This window comes from Thalassophryne amazonica, chromosome 19 (assembly GCF_902500255.1).
Source record: "Thalassophryne amazonica chromosome 19, fThaAma1.1, whole genome shotgun sequence".
Classification (NCBI taxonomy): domain Eukaryota; kingdom Metazoa; phylum Chordata; class Actinopteri; order Batrachoidiformes; family Batrachoididae; genus Thalassophryne; species Thalassophryne amazonica.
The window spans coordinates 54,993,485-55,012,827 of NC_047121.1; the positions used below are offsets into that span (position 1 = coordinate 54,993,485).

At 42.1% G+C, this 19,343-nt stretch overlaps 2 protein-coding genes and 1 long non-coding RNA gene across 4 annotated transcripts in view; 1 reads left to right on the forward strand and 2 right to left on the reverse strand.

Annotated features, from left to right (window-relative positions):
- tfb1m (transcription factor B1, mitochondrial) overlaps positions 1 to 19,343 on the reverse strand; it is a 64,656-nt gene that overhangs the window by 4,885 nt on the left and 40,428 nt on the right. The window lies entirely within an intron of this gene.
- On the reverse strand, positions 1,200 to 18,518 carry LOC117532336. The gene is made up of 3 exons (XR_004566840.1): positions 17,566 to 18,518; positions 8,673 to 8,675; positions 1,200 to 1,211 (listed from the first exon to the last, which is right to left on the reverse strand). It is a non-coding gene; the product is annotated as an uncharacterized LOC117532336 (long non-coding RNA).
- Positions 10,363 to 11,395, forward strand: LOC117532335 (claudin-20-like). The gene has a single exon (XM_034195655.1). It carries the CDS (start codon positions 10,592 to 10,594, stop codon positions 11,315 to 11,317), a length of 726 nt encoding a protein of 241 aa, XP_034051546.1. The 5' UTR covers positions 10,363 to 10,591; the 3' UTR covers positions 11,318 to 11,395.

Genomic DNA, 19,343 nt, shown 5'->3' on the forward strand with positions numbered 1-19,343 from the left:
TCACCCACAATGAAAGTGAATTAATAACCATTAAACAAAGCAAGCAGAAATCCATTCACTTAATTCCATTTGTTTGATACCGTGGCTGCTGCCCTCCAGTTTAAAAGATAAGGACACGTGACTCTCACAGTTTGATATCCTCATTGTACCACAACATGCTCATACTAATGAAGATGGGAAATCCAACCCGACTGCAAATGTTAACAGAATCATCCGTGTCCCACCACTGTTCCAAATCCCATGAAAACCAGTTCTTCAGCACTTTTTGTGCAATCCTTCTGACAGTCAGACAAAATATAATGTAAACAAAGTTCTGAAAGTCCTCTGGTGTCGGGTCACGATGTTTACGTCCTACCTTGGTTGCTGCAGCATGAACTCCTAAGAAGTAAGAGGACTGGTGGTGGTGACAACAGGAGATGACACGACACACTGTGGAAGCGAGTGAGGCGAACATGGCAGCAGAACCGAGCTCTCGCTCCCACGTTGAAGCTCCTACACGTCACTCTGCTGGAAAGGCTCGAGCACAGCGGGATCAAAAGAGCCAAAATATACTGAAAGATGGATTCTTCTGGAGAAGAGGACGGATTCAGAGTGTATCACACAGTGACATAGTTTAATGAGCTAAAGCGCCATTTGTGCAACACCAGTAAGCAGCGTTATTCCCACATGGCTGACAATCAGGCTTCCAGCACCAATGTAACCATATAATAATACAACGTCAAGCACATTGTAAACATTGACACGATGGAGTTTGATACGGAAGAGTTCAGAAAGATACAATCGGAATGGTTTGATTACCATTTACAGTTGGCGATGAAAGACTTGGGTGTTAACTTGGTGTTAAAGTCAGAACAAGGGAGTCAGATAGATCTCTTTCACTGAAAGAGATCAATCTGGGACAAAGAGACACATTCTGTGTGTTGTCGCTCCAGTGAGAGCAGCACTCTGAGCAGGGTGATTCGTATATTTCGTAAAGTCAGTGATGCTGAAGAAGATACATTATGTATTTTGTAAAATATGTCTGTATCATTATACTACAACCCCTGGCAAACTCCATCGTGTCAATGTTTACAATGTGCTTGAGCAATAACAGGTGAAGTTGCTCATAAACTTTAAGTTTCTTAAATATTTATTATAGCCACGCTTAAAACTTCAGTTATCTTTATAATTTTATTACTAGTAAGTTTTAGAGTTGATTTAGATGAGATATACTCATCATTTCACAGGATTCTGTGTCAGTACGCGCCAACGTGAACAAAAATTATTTTGAAAGTCAAAGAAGAAGTAAGTCCTAAATAAGTCCTGAGGCCCGTTGGTGCTGATGCTTATCAAGCGGATGACAGTCTACGACTCCCCCTGGATGGAACGCCGATCCGACGCAGACTACTTCCCCAGCCGAAGCTGGTACCAGGTGGACTGAGACAATATCTTGTCCAAGGCATGAGTGGGATCGAACTGCTTATCCACACAGCTACCTGCTCTACAAGAATAGGCAAATCCTGGAGTTTTAAAGATGGTACATGGTCTAATTGTATCGTGAAAAGATTACAGCTTTACAATTGGCATGTGGTGTATTGATCCCACTATCAGAAGGGTACTTCCTTCCCGATTCACCACCATGGAATGGTTTCAATGAGATGAGGGGTTCTTTAGATGTCATGCAGAAAGGAAAGATTTATAGGTAGGAACATAAGGACCCCCAACATCATGGAACGCTGGCATAAAAAAAAACACCAAGAAATGTTTCCAGCACCACGATGGCTCTACGACACAAAGAATTAAGGTGGTCTGAAGGCAAAAGGACTCCAACCTGGTGTTAGCAAGGTGTTGCTAATATACTGTCCATCTGCTTGGACAAGAGTTGTTCCACGCTGGAGAACATACAGCAGACCTGCAAAGAGAAGAACTACATAGTGCCTGCAGCATGCAGGTTTGTAAAAGTCAAAAAATGGAAAGATAAAAGAAGCATGCAGATAAATTAATGGGAACGTCACACTGCGTGTTTAACAGGACCTTGAAGATAAATATTCCAGCATACCTGCAGTCACGCTCTGCTGCCTACTCATACAAAAAGATAAAATGAAAAGACTACAGACCTCCTGCTGAGACCACGCGCCCTGAGGAACTCCGCGAGCACCCGTGCAGCTCGTGTGAATCATTGAGTCGTTTCCACTTTCTCTGGACCAGAGTTCAGTATCAGGTAAAAAAAGTGGTGCGTGGAATTCTAATCAGCTGTTTAGATTCCATGAGTGTGCACAGCGCCGTCTTATCAGCTCACGAGGGTCCTGCTCAGTCCAGAGGTGCTGACTACGGTGGTTTACCGTTGACAAGCGATGGTTTTCTGCAGAAGGCTTTTACAAAATACAGCTCAGTCAGTTTGACTTTTGACCTTTTCTGTCCCCAATTATCAATATGCTTCTTGGGGTCACCATACAGTACCTTTTTACCAAGTACCATGCAAACCAGTTTAATCAACGTTCAAAGAGGGCTGTAATCTGTAATTCCGTTGTTTTATACTGTAAATAAACAGAACCCACAAGATCAAGTAAAAGAATATTTTATATATTTTACCCACAAAATTCTGTACTGCAGTTTTGTTTAAAAAGTAGTTCCTATCACATATTCAGATGCATTTTAAAAACACAAAGGGAAAGCAGTCAGATGAGATGGCAGAGCCCGTGGGCACCAGCTACGCCAGCACCTGAACAACCAACACTTACATAACGGCAAGTTGAGAGAACAGAAAGAGGGAAGGAAGCGGTGATATACAGCTCTGGAACACAAGAAAGAAAAATTCACTGAGCTCCACAATCGGTAAAGAAGAGCTACATTATTCATAACAACACCTCCAGAAGACAACAGCCATCAAGTTAGTGGAAGCAGAACACCTCAGACGGGAGAAGACAGAAAAGACGTTGAATATACGAGGGGTTGATGGGGCGGGGCTTAGGACTGCTGGGCAGGCAGCCTTGTGTTACTTTCCTGTAGAATCGCCCGCTATGTTGAGGTACTAGGGTTTGTTGGAATTCTGTGGAGGTTTGCAGAACTAGACATTTTTGAAGAGTGGACCCTTCAGAACCTCCCATGGTGGTCATCGTGGATTCACACAAAAAGCAACTTCAAATTGTACCGTTGACATTTTTTTAATATCTCTGATTCTTGATGACCTAGGCTTCATATACATTTTCAGGGCCAAGGGAACCAATGGAGCTAAACACAAAAAAATATGTTCATGTAGCCATCCACACTCAAAAATCCAAGCTAGCCTTCCGGAAATGTGACTTCATCTGCATGTACATTTCTTGGCCCTGAAAAGGTAGATTTAGTCAATGGAATCTAAATTCTAGGTCAGCCAGAAGCCAAAAAAATGAAAAAACCCCATTTTAAGCTACCATTTTTAAAAACCCATAATGGCTGCCATGGTGGAATCATCCATTTTCTGATTGGCTTGTGTATGCACTTTCCAAAAAATGTGTAGTTTTACTCATTTCTACAAAAAATTCCAATGAAAGGGATCATCATCAAAAATCACTATCAATAGAAGAAATAAGAATCATCAGGAGATGACATATCCACCCCCCCTCCCCCAAAATCAGTAATACAACGTGTCGGGGGATCAACCGAGTACACGCTTATGCAAAATGTGAAAGAAAAATGGCAGCAAGGTGGATTAGTGGTTAGCACCGTTTGCCCCACAGCAAGGTCATGGGATCGATTCCCAGCTGTGGTCTTTCTGTGTGGAGTTTGCATGTTCTCCCCGTGTTTGTGTGGGCTTCCTCCAACATCCAAAGACATGCAGGTTAGGTGGACTGGAACTTTTTATCCTCCTGTATTTCATACCGGGAGGCTAAAAAGGACATATCTCATTCTATCACACGTCTTTGTAAAAAGGTGGAAAACTGACGCAAGACTGTTTAAAAAGGAAGATTTTGATGAATAGATTCTATAATTTACTTATTTACTGCATTTTGCACTCAAGCTTACAGAAATGAGAAAAACAGGGAAAAAGTGCAAATAAGATCATATAAGAATGCTCAAGTTCAAACTGTATTAAAATGCTAATGTGATTCCAGAAACTGTACAAACAAGTCAGACAATAAAGAGACATGGGACAGTCTCGCCAAAGTAAAGCAGAAATAGGCGAGTCCTTTCAAGTGTGCAGGACTGACGTGACAGATCCTGACGTGTAAAAAAAAAACACACAAATTTTCAATATGTCAAAGTATATTTGGTCAGTCATGAAGAATTACAAACAGAATGGTACTGTATGACAAATCTGCCTGAAATAGACGGTTGTCAAAAAACTGCAAAGAGGCGAGGTGAGGGAAACCACCAAGAGAAACGTGTCTGGCTGTGACTGGAGAAAATGAGAACACTGCAACCTTTGTGTTTTAGTGATACATCATGGTGGAGTGAAAAGAAAGATTCTTCCTCAAAGGAAGACTTGCACGTTCAACTAGAGTTTGCCAGAAGGCACATGTGAGACTCCAGCTTTAATGAGTTTAGTTGGATGAAAATTCTTCTCTGCTCCACTCCACCATGAAGCTGGTGATGTAACACACAAAATTTGCCCTCCAATCACATCTCGGTGTCTTGGTGGCGTCCCTCACTGCTCTCATTCTTATCATACCTGTGCCAGGCAGATATTCCACACAGGACTATACTGGCTGCATTCCTTAAAGACTGATGGAAAATAAAACCACATGTTCAGTAAGTTGGAAATTTTCATGTGTTCATCACCTGACTTGTAGAAAACTGGCTTAAAAGTAATCATTTACAACCCCTGGCAATAATTATGGAATCACCGGCCTCGGAGGATGTTCATTCAGTTGTTTAATTTTGTAGAAAAAAAGCAGATCACAGACATGACACAAAACTAAAGTCATTTCAAATGGCAACTTTCTGGCTTTAAGAAACACTATAAAAAATCAGGAAAAATAATTGTGGCAGTCAGTAACGGTTAATTTTTCAGACCAAGCAGAGGGAAAAAAATATGGACTCACTCAATTCTGAGGAATAAATTATGGAATAACCTTGTAAATTTTCATCCCCAAAACTAACACCTGCATCAAATCAGATCTGCTCATTAGTCTGCATCTAAAAAGGAGTGATCACACCTTGGAGACCTGTTGCACCAAGTGGACTGACATGAATCATGGCTCCAACACAAGAGATGTCAATTGAAACAAAGGAGAGGATTATCAAACTCTTAAAAGAGGGTAAATCATCACACAATGTTGCAAAAGATGTTGGTTGTTCACAGTCAGCTGTGTCTAAACTCTGGACCAAATACAAACAACATGGGAAGGTTGTTAAAGGCAAACATACTGGTAGACCAAGGAAGACATCAAAGCGTCAAGACAAAAAACTTAAAGCAATATGTCTCAAAAATCAAAAATGCACAACAAAACAAATGAGGAACGAATGGGAGGAAACTGGAGTCAACGTCTGTGACCGAACTGTAAGAAACCGCCTAAAGAAAATGGGATTTACATACAGAAAAGCTAAACGAAAGCCATCATTAACACCTAAACAGAAAAAAACAAGGTTACAATGGGCTAAGGAAAAGCAATCATGGACTGTGGATGACTGGATGAAAGTCATATTCAGTGATGAATCTCGAATCTGCATTGGGCAAGGTGATGATGCTGGAACTTTTGTTTGGTGTCGTTCCAATGAGATTTATAAAGATGACTGCCTGAAGAGAACATGTAAATTTCTACAGTCATTGATGATATGGGGCTGCATGTCAGGTAAAAGCACTGGGGAGATGGCTGTCATTACATCATCAATCAATGCACAAGTTTACGTTGATATTTTGGACACTTTTCTTATCCCATCAATTGAAAGGATGTTTGGGGATGATGAAATCATTTTTCAAGATGATAATGCATCTTGCCATAGAGCAAAAACTGTGAAAACATTCCTTGCAAAAAGACACATAGGGTCAATGTCATGGCCTGCAAATAGTCCGGATCTTAATCCAATTGAAAATCTTTGGTGGAAGTTGAAGAAAATGGTCCATGACAAGGCTCCAAACTGCAAAGCTGATCTGGCAACAGCAATCAGAGAAAATTGGAGCCAGATTGATGAAGAGTACTGTTTGTCACTCATTAAGTCCATGCCTCAGAGACTGCAAGCTGTTATAAAAGCCAGAGATGGTGCAACAAAATACTAGTGATGTGTTGGAGCGTTCTTTTGTTTTTCATGATTCCATAATTTTTTCCTCAGAATTGAGTGATTCCATATTTTTTTCCCTCTGCTTGGTCTAAAAAAGTAACCGTTACTGACTGCCACAATTTTTTTCCTGATTTCTTATAGTGTTTCTTAAAGCCAGAAAGTTGCCATTTTAAATGACTTTAGTTTTGTGTCATGTCTGTGATCTGCTTTTTTTCTACAAAATTAAACAACTGAATGAACATCCTCCGAGGCCGGTGATTCCATAATTTTTGCCAGGGGTTGTAGTTGTGTCATATTAAAGGGTGACATTATTTGTGCAACCCAATTATTTTCGTCTTTGATATTTTTATTCAACTAATATCACGTTGTAGAGATTTGTTTTGAGTTTAAAGGGGAAAACTGTAGCTGTTCTGTTCACGCGTGGTCCAGGTCATCACGTGTGCATGTGGAAAATCAGGATCAGCATCACATGACACCTTACAGCGCCTCCGTCAACAATCTGCACCAAAACCAATTACACAGGGGAGGACATAAAAGAGGAAAACACAGATTGAACAATAAAAGCCCCTCGCGGGTAAAGGAGGGAGGGCGGCGAGTCCGGCTGCAGCAGCAGAGACGGAGCGAGCTTGGCTGCGAGACTCCCTGCGAGTGTGTCCATCTCCCACCGTCTCTTCACCTTTACATTTCATCATTTATTTATTCATGCTGTTCTCCACAGAACAACAGCAACATGAGCACTCAGGGTCTCCAGGAGACAGGACACACGTGGCGTGCGGCGCTGCAGCAGCAAAACCCTGAACGTCCACATAAACACCATCAGAGCTCTTTTAGGGTGTTTGAGCAAAGTGGGGACGGGATAAGAAGATGCTGATCAATAGCTGAAATCAATTGTGACCAATCGATCCAGATCGAGCAATCATGTAACTGCTGCACGTCACTCTGGTTGCCGTCCTGATCTTCATCGTGTGAAATCCTCACAGCAGGCTCTTCTTCTTCTTCTCTGCTTATGCAGCACAATAACAAACAGCGTGTGGTCACATCGTTCAAACCTGTATTGTTTTGTTTGTCCTCGCCGTCATTCATGAACCAAACCCCTCCCCTGAAGTGTGTCCTCTACAGAGAGGGCAGGGGTGGGTGGGGCAGCAGCTGCGAGTTCCACCTCCTGCTGAGTGAATGCGCCTCAGGAAGGCCGGTTTTAGATGTGTGGGGTGCACATGCTCCTTTGCCCTCTGGACCATCTCGCAAACTCTGAAGCCTTCAAGAGACAGAAGTTTGACCGGCTCAGAGCGCGAGGGGCTGCTTTCAGAGGTCTTATCTCCATCTTGGCATCTTCTTATCTTATGAGAGCAGCTGCAGTGCATTATGGTTATAAAGGACTTCAACACAAATGGGATTTATTTCATTTTAGCTTTATCTGCTGGATTATGTTACTCGGGAAATTATTCCAGTCATAAAAAAGAAGTACTTTTGGCAAACGCTAATCTGGGTGAGGATTAAAAAAAAAATCATGCATTCATTACTTCATTGTTCATGTATTTACCAGTTGTCATATTAATCTGTTCTGCAGAGACTGTTTAGTCTAATTTTGTCTCATTTTCAGTTGAACCATCCAACTGAAAAAGTCTTAAACAGCAGAGCCTTTGTGGTGAAGTGGAACACAGATTTTCTTATCAAAATTAAAATAAAGAAAAATGACAAACATTTTAGTTGCTATGTATTAAAACTAGAATATGAAACATTTTTACTCTCTGAAATACCTGAAAAAAATACTGAACTTTATTTATTTTTAAATGCAACTGTATTTGTTTTATATGACACTCGGACAGAGTAACCTCATTTGATATTTTACTTAAAGTTACAGAGGTGCTTGTGATTGGTACAAGAATCTGAGGGCAGCGGGACCCAGAAGGTGACTCCAGCTGGCAGGCAGCTCATTGAACGCACGATAAACTGCTGCAACAAGTGATTTTCCCTGTTGTGGGATCAATAAAGTTTATCTTATCTTATCTGACAACCCGCTGATGAGCTGGTTTCGTAAATTCAGCAAAAAACTTGTCTATTTCTTCATCTGATTCCACAGCTGCTGAGGATGACCCTATGAGCTCGGCGGCTTGTATTAGATTCCTTGTATCATGGAAGCATTTTTTAAAAATGCTAATGGAGGAGCGTAATAGAGCGAAACATATGGGACAAAAATGCAAGGTAAACTGAAGCAAAAAACAACAAGAACAAAAAATAAATGCAGGGCAAACGGAAGCAAGAAATACATTAAAAAAAAAAAAAAAAAAAACGTAAACAGAACCAAACATGCACAGCAAAAAAAATGCACGGTAGTAACATCACCCACGCAATGGGACGAATGATGAATATCATGTGACATAGAATCCACCAATCAAATTACAAACATCTCTTTAGGCATCATATAATTTACCATAAGTCACATGGACACGCCATCACAAAGTCACAGGAGTATAAATATTTGGGAGCTTTACATACTTTGAAACGTTGGGGGCACAGTAACTGCAAATGGTTCAGACAGCTGCCAAGACCAAACAACCCTGGAATTTTGCTTTTGAATTCACAACATTATTTCAAGTTATTATTTCAAGCCCCCCCCCCCCCCCCCACTGGCAGATGCAGCTTTGGTACAAGTGCTCGCTACATTCTGATAATATTTCAAGGAATTGTAACAATTTTCACAAAATTTGTCCTAAATACGTGAGGAGTTGATTTTAAAATACAGGCACCAACTCATGAAACTGTCTCGGTTTGTTAATCAAGAGCCATAACTCTGCCAAAATGTGTCAATCTTGTACAATATTACAATATGCATATTATCGACCTACAACAAGGACTTGTACCAAGTTACAGAAAATTCCATCTATAAGTATGAGGGGAGTTGATTTCAGAAGTCTAGCTTTGATAATCAAGGTCCATAATCATGGTAACATGCCCCCAACTCAAATGATATTAAAATATACGTATTACCAACCTATAACAAGGAACTGTACCAAGTTGCATGAAATTCCACCTAAAAATGTGAGGGTTGATTTCAGAACGCTTGTACCCTTTTTGGGACAGACAGACGGACGTAAATCACCACGACACAATTCCCCAGGGGATAAAAACAAAAACACAGCAGCTTTATTAACCCCACCTCTGTTCTAAAATTTGACATTTGACAGTAACTAATAATCAATCAATGAAACTGAGCAAAGTCTTCATAAAAGTCCACATTATTGTGTCAAATAACGTCATAAATGAGCCAGAATCCACATCTGGATCCCAATTAACACCGAAATTTAATAGATTCTCTCGACAGGATTTATTATTCCACCACTTTGTGGCTGAAAACTATTAAGACTTGGGCTAATTGTCAGGAATACCACCCCCACCACCACCACCACCACCACCACCAAAAAAAAAAAAGAAAAAAAAAAAAACCCTGACGACACTTCCTGTTTGGTGCAGGTAATTAGATTAATTAGAGCTGAAAGGCGTGAAAACGAATGTTAATGTGGTAGTTTGGAGTAACAAATCCAACACCGCCTGTGAAAGCAGATGATGATGAGGAGGAGGATTTTCTCTGCGCATGTGACGTGAGCGTGTGAGTCGCTCTCCGGCGCACAGGAGAGAGAGAGAGAGTGGAGGAGGAGGAGGAGAGGGGGAGCTGGTCTACAGATCGGAGTGTCCTCTCTGCTCTCACGCGCTGTTACTAAGGACATGGATGACCTGAATGGATCTGCGGTCTGGACTCGATCTTCCTCCTCTCCTCCTCCGTGTGCCTGTGAGTGTGCTCGTGTGCACTCAACAACGTGACGCGTCGCCGCCGCCAGCAGCAGCAGCAGCAGCAGCAGCAGCTCTGCACCAGCCTGGTAAGAGTCGCTTCTCTCCAGTCAACACTCAGAGCAGGTCTGCGCAGCACAAATGCAAGCAAATGAGAAAAAGAAGTTTGCTTGTGCCGCCGGACGGCGCCGCTGGTTTTGGCGGCTTGCAGTGAAATCTGGCAGCAGGCAGCGCTGCAGCTTTAAGCCACTGAGCAGCGTGAATACCACAAACTCATTTCTCTAATAAACAGCCCTGTGGGGCTCAGGTGGAGGAGCAGCCAGCACACATGCACAAGTGTTCCTCACCTCCAGTCGGCTCTCATTGAGTGCCGCTCGCTTCACACCGTCCTTTGTTTCCCGTAAGAAAAAACTGAGGTGAGTGAAGGTAGAAAGGACGCGCACTCATTTCAGCTTCTCATTTCTTTCCTCCAGTGCTTGGACTCCAGAGGTGCAGCAGCTGAGAAGCCAGGGACTGGAAGCTGTGGTGAGAGAGAGCGAGTGAGGGGTCAGTGTGCCCGGGTGGCACGGGGTGAATGCTGCCGGGTGAGCAGGAGGGCTGAGGCGGCAGCCACTCGACACGGAGCATGGCATCCACTGGAATGCAGATATTTGGATTTGTCCTCGCACTGCTGGGTATCATGGGCGCCATGGTTGCCACTCTGCTGCCCAACTGGAAGGTCAGCGCAGAGGTGGGCTCCAACATCATCACAGCCATCTCCCAGATGCAGGGACTGTGGATGGACTGCACGTGGTACAGCACCGGCGTGTTCAGCTGCACACTCAAGTACTCGGTGCTGTCCCTGCCGGCGTACCTGCAGACTGCCCGCACCACCATGGTGCTGTGCTGCGTGATGGCTGCCATGGGCCTCTGCCTGGCATCCCTGGGGCTCAAGTGCACCCGGTGGGGAGGTGGGCGGCGTTCCAAAAGGCACGCTGCTATTGCAAGTGGTGGCTGCTTCATGGCTGCAGGCTTCCTTTGTCTGGTGCCTGCTTCCTGGTTTACCAACGAGGTCATCACCAACTTTCTGGACTCCAGCGTGCCGGAGAGCAATAAGTTTGAGCCCGGCGGCGCCGTCTACGTGGCCTTTGTTTCTGCAGGTTTCCTCTTTGTGGGAGGGTCCATCTTCTGCATGTCCTGCTCCGGGAAGAGGCACGGACCTCAAGACCTGGTGCTGCTGCCTCCCCCTGACAAATTACTGCTTCAGCAGCAACAACTGCTCCAGCAGCAGCAGCAGGAGCTCCAGCACCAGTACTGCTCCCTCTCCCCTTTAGACAATAAGACCGGCTACAGCCTGCAGGACTACGTGTAACAAAGTAGCGCTGGGTGCATTTCGGCTAAAACAAGATGAGCCGGAGGGGGAAACTCTCCTGGATTTATGGAAGCAGATTTAAAAAAAAAAAAGAGCAGAGAACACAACCTTGAATTTATTTTTCTCTTCTCTTGTATCTTTGGGTCCTGCAAGCACAAGCAGTGGAGGTATTCCCTCAGCAGAGCCGCTGAACAAACAGCGTGGATGTTTAAGGCTCTGCAGGATGGAAGGAAGCCGCAAACCAAATGCAGACAGCCTTCATCAGTAAATTGCTTAAAGAGTTCTCTGGGGAATGGAATAAGCAAATAAGAAAGCCTTCCGTGTAGATTATTTTCCTCACCAAAGGTTTGGATTTAAAGAAGATGACGAAGAAAAAAAAGCAATCATTTAGCTGCTCTTTACAATCGTTTGGTACGCTCACATTTGACAAATTAGGCAATTTAAGCTGTAGGTGGAAGCCCTTCCATGGTAAAGCCATTGCAGTTTTATCCACTAGAATGCTCGGTGGAGTGGAATGAAACGTTGAGATTTTTTTTGTTAGCTACTAGAATGATGTTGATATTTTGCCTCTAACGCATGCTGTGTGGAGCCTGTCTGTGCATTAAAACAGAGGCATGCCTGGAATTAGACATAGCCACACAATGCCTGTGCCTGAAAAGCTGTAGAACCATTACTCTTCTGGAAGTGTTCAAAGAGGACTGTCAGGAGAGGTGGGAGCAGGAAAAAATGGCTGCTTTCCTCTGCAGGTGCAAATATGAGAGAGACGGAGAGAAAGAAGTGTCCGGCGGTGTTTCTTATTTCCATCCAAACACAAACAATGCGCCTGCGGGAAGCGGCTTCAGTCCACAGACACACTTTCACGCATATTTCCAGTGAGCTCATCAACACAGGCATGGACGTGTACACCCGCACACATGCATGCCCTCACGTGCACGCCAGCCATTGAGACGCGGTGGGCTTTTTGCACGTGCATTTCACTGTGGCCATCCTCCTCCACACTGCCATGGTAACAGGACTCACAGCCCAAATCTCTTTACTGTCAAGAGGTTGTGTGGCAGTTAGTGATCTGGTAGGTGTTTAAGACAGCTTGTCCTTTTTGCTGTTACAAAGACAAACACTCATTTCTAACCCGACTGCATCGGCCCACTGAGTTCAAATTCAGTTACGGTAAATTTTATGAAAATGTACGATGGTGCAGAGAAACACAGCACACGTCCTCTGCAGAACTCCTGCTCGGCTCCCCAGCAGGAGGAGGTCGAAGGGTATCTGATCGCAGTTTTTAGATTGGCTGGTGGCAGGATCTTTCAACAAGCACCTAGTCCGCACAAAGCCACGGCCAAGCCAAGTGACGCTTTTCTGCAGAAGGCTTTTACAAAGTGCAGTACAGTGATTTTGACCTTTGACCCCATATGCCTAACACATACACCACGTTTGGTGACAATGAGACAATTAGGACAGATGTTACTGTGCTTACGATTTTTACGAAGTATGCCCTAGTGACCATGACCTTTGTCCTTTTATATCCAAAACAAATAGGCTTCTTGGGGTCAATATACATAACACACCTACCACGTTTGGTGACATTCGGGCAGTTATTATTCTCACAAGGTTTTTACAAACCTGACCTTGACCTTTTGATCCCAAAATTCTTGGGGTCACCATCTGCAATGCATGTACCATGTTTGGTGACAATCAGGCCAGTACAAGTGACGTTATCTCACTCACTAGTGAAATGTGGCATGACTGACTGACTGACTGACTGACTTCCAGCGGTGTTGAGGGGGAAAAGTGGTGCCGGGACTTTAATGACATTTTGGACAAATGGTCTTTTGCTCAGGGAACAGCTGATTAAAGCAGTGATTCAGAGCTGTGTCACAATTTTTGCTTTGATCACTTTAATATTCCAGCCTTATGACATCATCGTGATAAAGCTTCTGACTACCTCCCTCTCTCAAAGACAACAGTGGGTGGCAGGACTTCAATAAATATTCCAGTGCAGGTTTGCACTCCGAGTGCACTTCGACTTTTTCCAAATTTAGTCAGTCCGACAAATGGCAAAAACAGTTTAATAAAAACTCCATATATATATATAAATCAATAAATATGCTCCAGTTTCCCAAAGCCGTGAGCTTGTAGGATAAATATTAGGAGGCTCCGCTATACGATAAATATCAAGATACATAATTGCATCCTGTTCACATTAATTACGCAGAAAGTAATCTGTGCTCAATGTTTAAAGAAACATGCCACTGAAGTTTAATTTGTCATCCTTGATGTTCTCTTTCACCATTTGCATATTTCATAAATCATTTATGATTCTCCTGCAAGAGGTCATTATCAACTTTTTATGGAATTATGATGCTGATTTCAAAGAAATAATATGATATGATACAAGCTCCATGATACAGTTATCACAGTACATGATGTATCGTTCTGCTCCGAGTCAATATCCATGAAAGTACAAGGCTGTCATTCAAACCCAAATACTGTTGTATCTGGAGTATAAGTCACCACTGTTGACTATTTGGCGAGGTCCTGCGACATAATACTCCTGTGCAACTTACATGCCAAAAAAAAAAAAAAATTATGATGATGATGATGATGATAATAATAACTAGCATGCTGCTGGTGTGGATCCACAGGCTAGGTAGCTGACATTTTTCAAGGGTGGTAGTAAATTATGTAAAGTTTCTATAACAATTTTAACTGAATGTGCAAGAAACGAAAATGAGAAAGTTTTGTGCATCACTGTATTTATTATTTGGCACATTTAGTTGATTTCATGTTTTACAACTGGCAAGGCTGAGATATTTCCTTTGGTCAGAGCTTGTCTGGTTACCAGAGACTGATTAATGGTGATATGAGCGTCCATTGTTCACCGTCGTTACCTAATATCCCTAATTTCTCCAAAAATAGTCCTATCAACTTTCCGTTTTTTGCGTTGTTCATCCTTGACCTAAAATACATAAACATACCAAACGACAAATCTGCGCTCTCCCTGGTTTGTCCATGACGGAAGTTACACACACGTACACAGAGGCCACTTGGCTTTTAATATATAGATATTAATAATAATGATAACAACAATAATAACAACTACTACTACTATTTATATAGGGCTTTCCCAGGAATCAAAAAACATTAAATAAACTCAAATAATATAACAAAAAAGTGGCAATAATAAAAAGTACATTACAACAATGCAATAAATAAATAAATTTAAGTGATAATACAGAAAATACTTGTAGTACTTTGGACAATATGGCATATTTACTTTAGTGTTTAAAAACAGAAAAAAGCTCAAATCCTGACATCTGACATGCTGTTGATGCTTATTTGAGAAAAATGATTATTTACCAAAACAGTTGATTACTTTTCTTGTCCATTCACAAATTCTTTAAGCACATCACCTCACCTTGCTGACTAGATCTTTAGTTGTTTTATAGTAAATTTTGTAATTGTGGAGCTATGCATTTAACACAACACCTAAATAGATGCTTGTCATTTGTCCCATGTGTGAACTGTACCTCATGTGGCATTGATAGTCTCACTGTATGATTTCTGTCATTTTTCATTCATTTTGGTTCCATACATTTCACTTCCTTGAACGAGTCCACTACTTTTTCATAAAAAATTTGTCCACGATACGAGGAAGTTATCCTGTAGCTTTGCCTGGAGTATGATCTGTTTAGATGTCGTGTAAAACAGTGCATCATCTCCATACGTGCAACGGGAAAGAATATTTGCATGTGCTGCATTGAACATTCCCCCTTTCGACTCCTACAAATATTCTTTCCCACTGCACTCATGACCATTCATTACACTGGTCAATATGATTTTTCTTGCATGGAGTTTTGCAATGGATTTTGGGTAACTTGGGGGTGCTGAATCCAAATCTGTTGTTAGTTTTTGCCAATCACATCACATTTTAGGATGTGAAAACATATTTCTCGTATCAAGCATTGAAGCAAAAGCTGCAGTCTCGCACACCTTTGTTCATATTTTGCGACCCTGGTTTCAAAACTATGCTTTTGAAGCTGCTTTTGTGCACAATTAGTGGCATCAAACTTGTGAGTGAATGAGCAACTTTTGTGTAATCCATCAATAGGGAGCATGCAGATTGCAAAAACAACGTGATGTGATCGAGGAAACTGAGCTCAGATTTGGATTCAGCACCCCAAAATTACCCTAAATCAGTTCTCAAAGTCCATGCAAGAAATTATTTTTTTTGTTGTGGTTGCTGTTGCTGCTGACCAGTATTATTTTAATGCTGAAGCTGCATCATTGCTGTTACACTTCCTGACACTTTCACTGGAGCCTCTGCTCACACAGGAGGGAGGACTTACATCATTCTTCTGCACTAGGCAACATCACAACTCTTTTCATGCAAGGCAAAGGTTCCAGATAATGCTTTTTGGGGGGGGGGGGGGGGGGGGGGGGGGGGGTAAAGAGGCAGACTGAAGCAGTGAAAGAAAAGCTTGGAGTCATGGTCGAAGGAGTAGCTACGCAGCAGACAGCTAAAAAAATAAATAAATAAAGCCTTGAGTCACTGCCCATATGTGGCTTGTTTTCCAAGTGCATCAGCAGCACACACATGCTCCCAGGCTGCACCTGCAGAAGGTATCACCAGTCATCCTTTTCTCCTCCATCACACCTCTTTATTTTTACTCACTCCATCCTGCATGTGTCATACGTTTGCACGAATCTAATCTTTGACAAGATGCTTGCTGAAAGTGCGGCTGCCCAACACACACAACAAACCTCCAGCCTATATGCCACTAGCGGCGTCACGCTTTCACGACGCCGTGTTTTGCACGGCGCCAATCAATCGCACGAATATTGTTTCGTCCTGGAATTGGCAATGTTCATATCAGGCTTTGGCAGCGATGTGCAGAACTGCACATTCTCTCCCTTTCTCTCACAAACATGCAGCTTCCTGAGGAAGAGCAGACGGCAAAGCCCAGCCTGCCACCTGCACGTAGCTGTCGGCACACCGGGAGCTCCGTGGGCGCTGCTGTCGGTTCTGGCAGCCGTCTCAGGACGCTCTGGCTCCATCCTAACCAGCCATCCTGCACCCACCAGAACTGGTCTCCTGATGGTATCTCACTGCCCAGGCACCCGAACTAATGCAATAAAGATCGTAGAGAATGTGTCATGTCATCGACTAACACTGACATCCAGAATGTGCCAAATCGTCTCATGGTGACATGTTTTTAATACTATCTGGGGTTAAGTTTATTTTTTTACTGCATTATTTGTACATGAACTATACATTCGTAAATGTTTCAGAGACGTGTGGTGATTTGTTCTGTCGGACTTGGTCTTCAGTCACTTAGATGTCTGTAAAGTCCGTTTTAAATCCTCGTTAGTTCTCATTTTCCAAAGCACAGCAGCAGCGTGTGTGATCGGATCCACTGTGGGAGATTCTAGATTGGGGGCGGGGTGAAGGGGGGCTGGCTGGCTCCATCCTAAATCATATTTAATTTACTCCGAATTCAGTTATTTTCTGTATCAACATAAAACAGAAAGATGCATTTACACAGCACTTTCACTGCAGCTTTTTAAGATACCTTAAAACAGCTTGCGTATGAAAATAAATACTACCTGCAGTTATTTTTTAAAAAATGTTGCAGTGGCGCCTCAAATTAAAATTCTTCATATTTGACACGGTTCCCTTCCAGACATTTCAAACACATCAGCTTCTTTTAAATTTAAGTAACCAAAATGCAATTTAAATTACAGTAAAGGTAAACCACAAATAAGTTGCCCATAAGAGCAACAGACACAACTGTAAGTTGCTGGGTTTTTTTTTGCTGTCAGTCCACCTTATTTTTGTCAAAAGCTAACTGCAAATAAATAAACAGTCAAGACCACAATGCACATTTGAGCAGCTTTTGTATGTAGTGAGCGACATGAACATTTCAGGGCTTCTGGTAGATTTCCTACTTGAAACCCAAAAATTCAGCAAAAAAGGCATTAATAGATGTCAGAAATGTATGATTTTCTTTTTTTGGCATGCAGGGCTTTGAATTATTATTTTTTTCCGATTAAGACTCTGCTGGAAGGATGGAAATTTTGCAGACAAGTCAAGTTGTGAATACATTAAAATAAAGAAAGAAAAAAAACAATAACAAAAGAAATATATACATATACATATAACACATATAACACGGAAAAATCCCAAATTAATGAGCTGAAAATACAAGAAAAAAAAAAGCTGTGATTTATAATCAACTGCAATTAAATACAAAATAAAACTATTTCATAATTTCTATTTTTGTTAATTGGAAATGCATTTGAAGGTCAGACTGATTTAAGATGACGGCCACATCTGGCCCCCCAGGCCACCAGTTGCCCACCTCCTGCTGTAAGTAAAGCACATGTATCCGTGGTACACAGACATCTATGAGATAATAAGGTGCAGAGGGATCCCGATTCCCTCAGACAGCTCCATCCTCATGTTCATATCATGTCTTCTTTATAAGAAGACGACTCAGATGCACCTTTTCTTGTGTTACTTTATGTGTTTATCATTTCTCCAAATGCTCGCTGGACCAGTAGAAACTGATTATTAAAGCTGTCACTCTGGATACGAGGGAACAATCTGCAGGATTCGACGGAGAAACTGAAGCAAGAGATTCCTCTTTTTCCGTGGCGGCGCCGGCTCATCATCAGCACGCAACTTCATTTGCTTCTAACGCGCCAGAGTCCTAAAAGTACAAAGAGTTACAACTCTCCTGCCTGAACGCAAGATTTATCATTTTGATATAACTGTAGCTTATTTTTGTGGATGCTTTCGCACTTCTTCCTTTGCCACAGCATATATGTGATGATGACCACAGGTTCTGATGCAGTTGTCTCAATGTGCTTGTGCAAGTAGTTCTATTTTTTAAAAAACAATAATCAATAAAAGCTATTTTGTGAAATCAATATGTGTTGTGTTGCTGACACCTGCAGGGATCTCGCTGCCAAAGCTGCAGACTGCTGGACTCTAAGGGTTTGTTCAGAGTGTCGGCAGGCGGCACCCAGGAACTTGGCTCCACCTGAGAGCTGTTTTAGTTCGCCTAAAAACACGCATCCATAAAACATTACGACGTGCAAATGGGTTTTGAAAAAGGAATTCTCCCTTTAGCACCCACCCTGCCGGATCCCAGTGTCGGAATAAAATAACAAACCAACACACATTCAGGAGCTTAAAGGCAATTTAAGGGACTTTCAGACTGAACGCCCCTTGCTGCTCAATGCTGAAGAAATGCAATTAACGGAGACAAAAAAAACAAACAAATGTTTGGTTGCTTCCATTTGTCGGATTTGTGGCAATATTATTGAGAACCACATGGTAGGATAAAAACAACACACAGGTGCTGCAAAGATTCCTAAATATTTTTTTCTATGGCCATCTTGTGATCTCCCTGTTTATCAGAGTAAAATGGAATACAGTGTCATGTCACACTTACTGAACATTAAAGTGAAATACAGCATTTCAGATACACAGGTACTATTTTACAGCAAATCAATATTATTGTTAATAGAAATGCCTGTATAGCTAGTTAGCTTTTCAAAAAAGCTATAAGAGAATTACTACAGCTGTGGTGGCCTTTCTTAAACAGTAGTCCACAGACCACTGATGGTCCATGAGCACCCCCTAGTGATTTGTTAGTATATTGGTAAAATATCACATTTTAAAATACAGTAAAAGTAGCATATAATGGATTCAGGTGGACCAGCAAATTTTGTCTGTTATGCCGCTTTCACACCAGGCGCAACGTGAGCGACAGCTGCGACAGGATGCCATGTAATACACACACACACACACATACATATTATATATATATATATATATATATATATATATATATATATATGCACGCGCGCGCACACTCACACTCACACACACACACACACACACACAATGGCTTTCAAGAAATCAATAAATGGTTACTATTAAACAGAGTGAAAGGTCAGGTCACGCAGCATATAAACACCACTGATCCACTCTTAAACAAAGCTTTGTAACAAAGTGTTC

What these genes read in the sequence shown, in the direction of transcription:
- LOC117532335 (XM_034195655.1), top strand. Translation starts at nt 10,592, where the DNA reads ATGGCATCCACTGGAATGCAGATATTTGGATTTGTCCTCGCACTGCTG.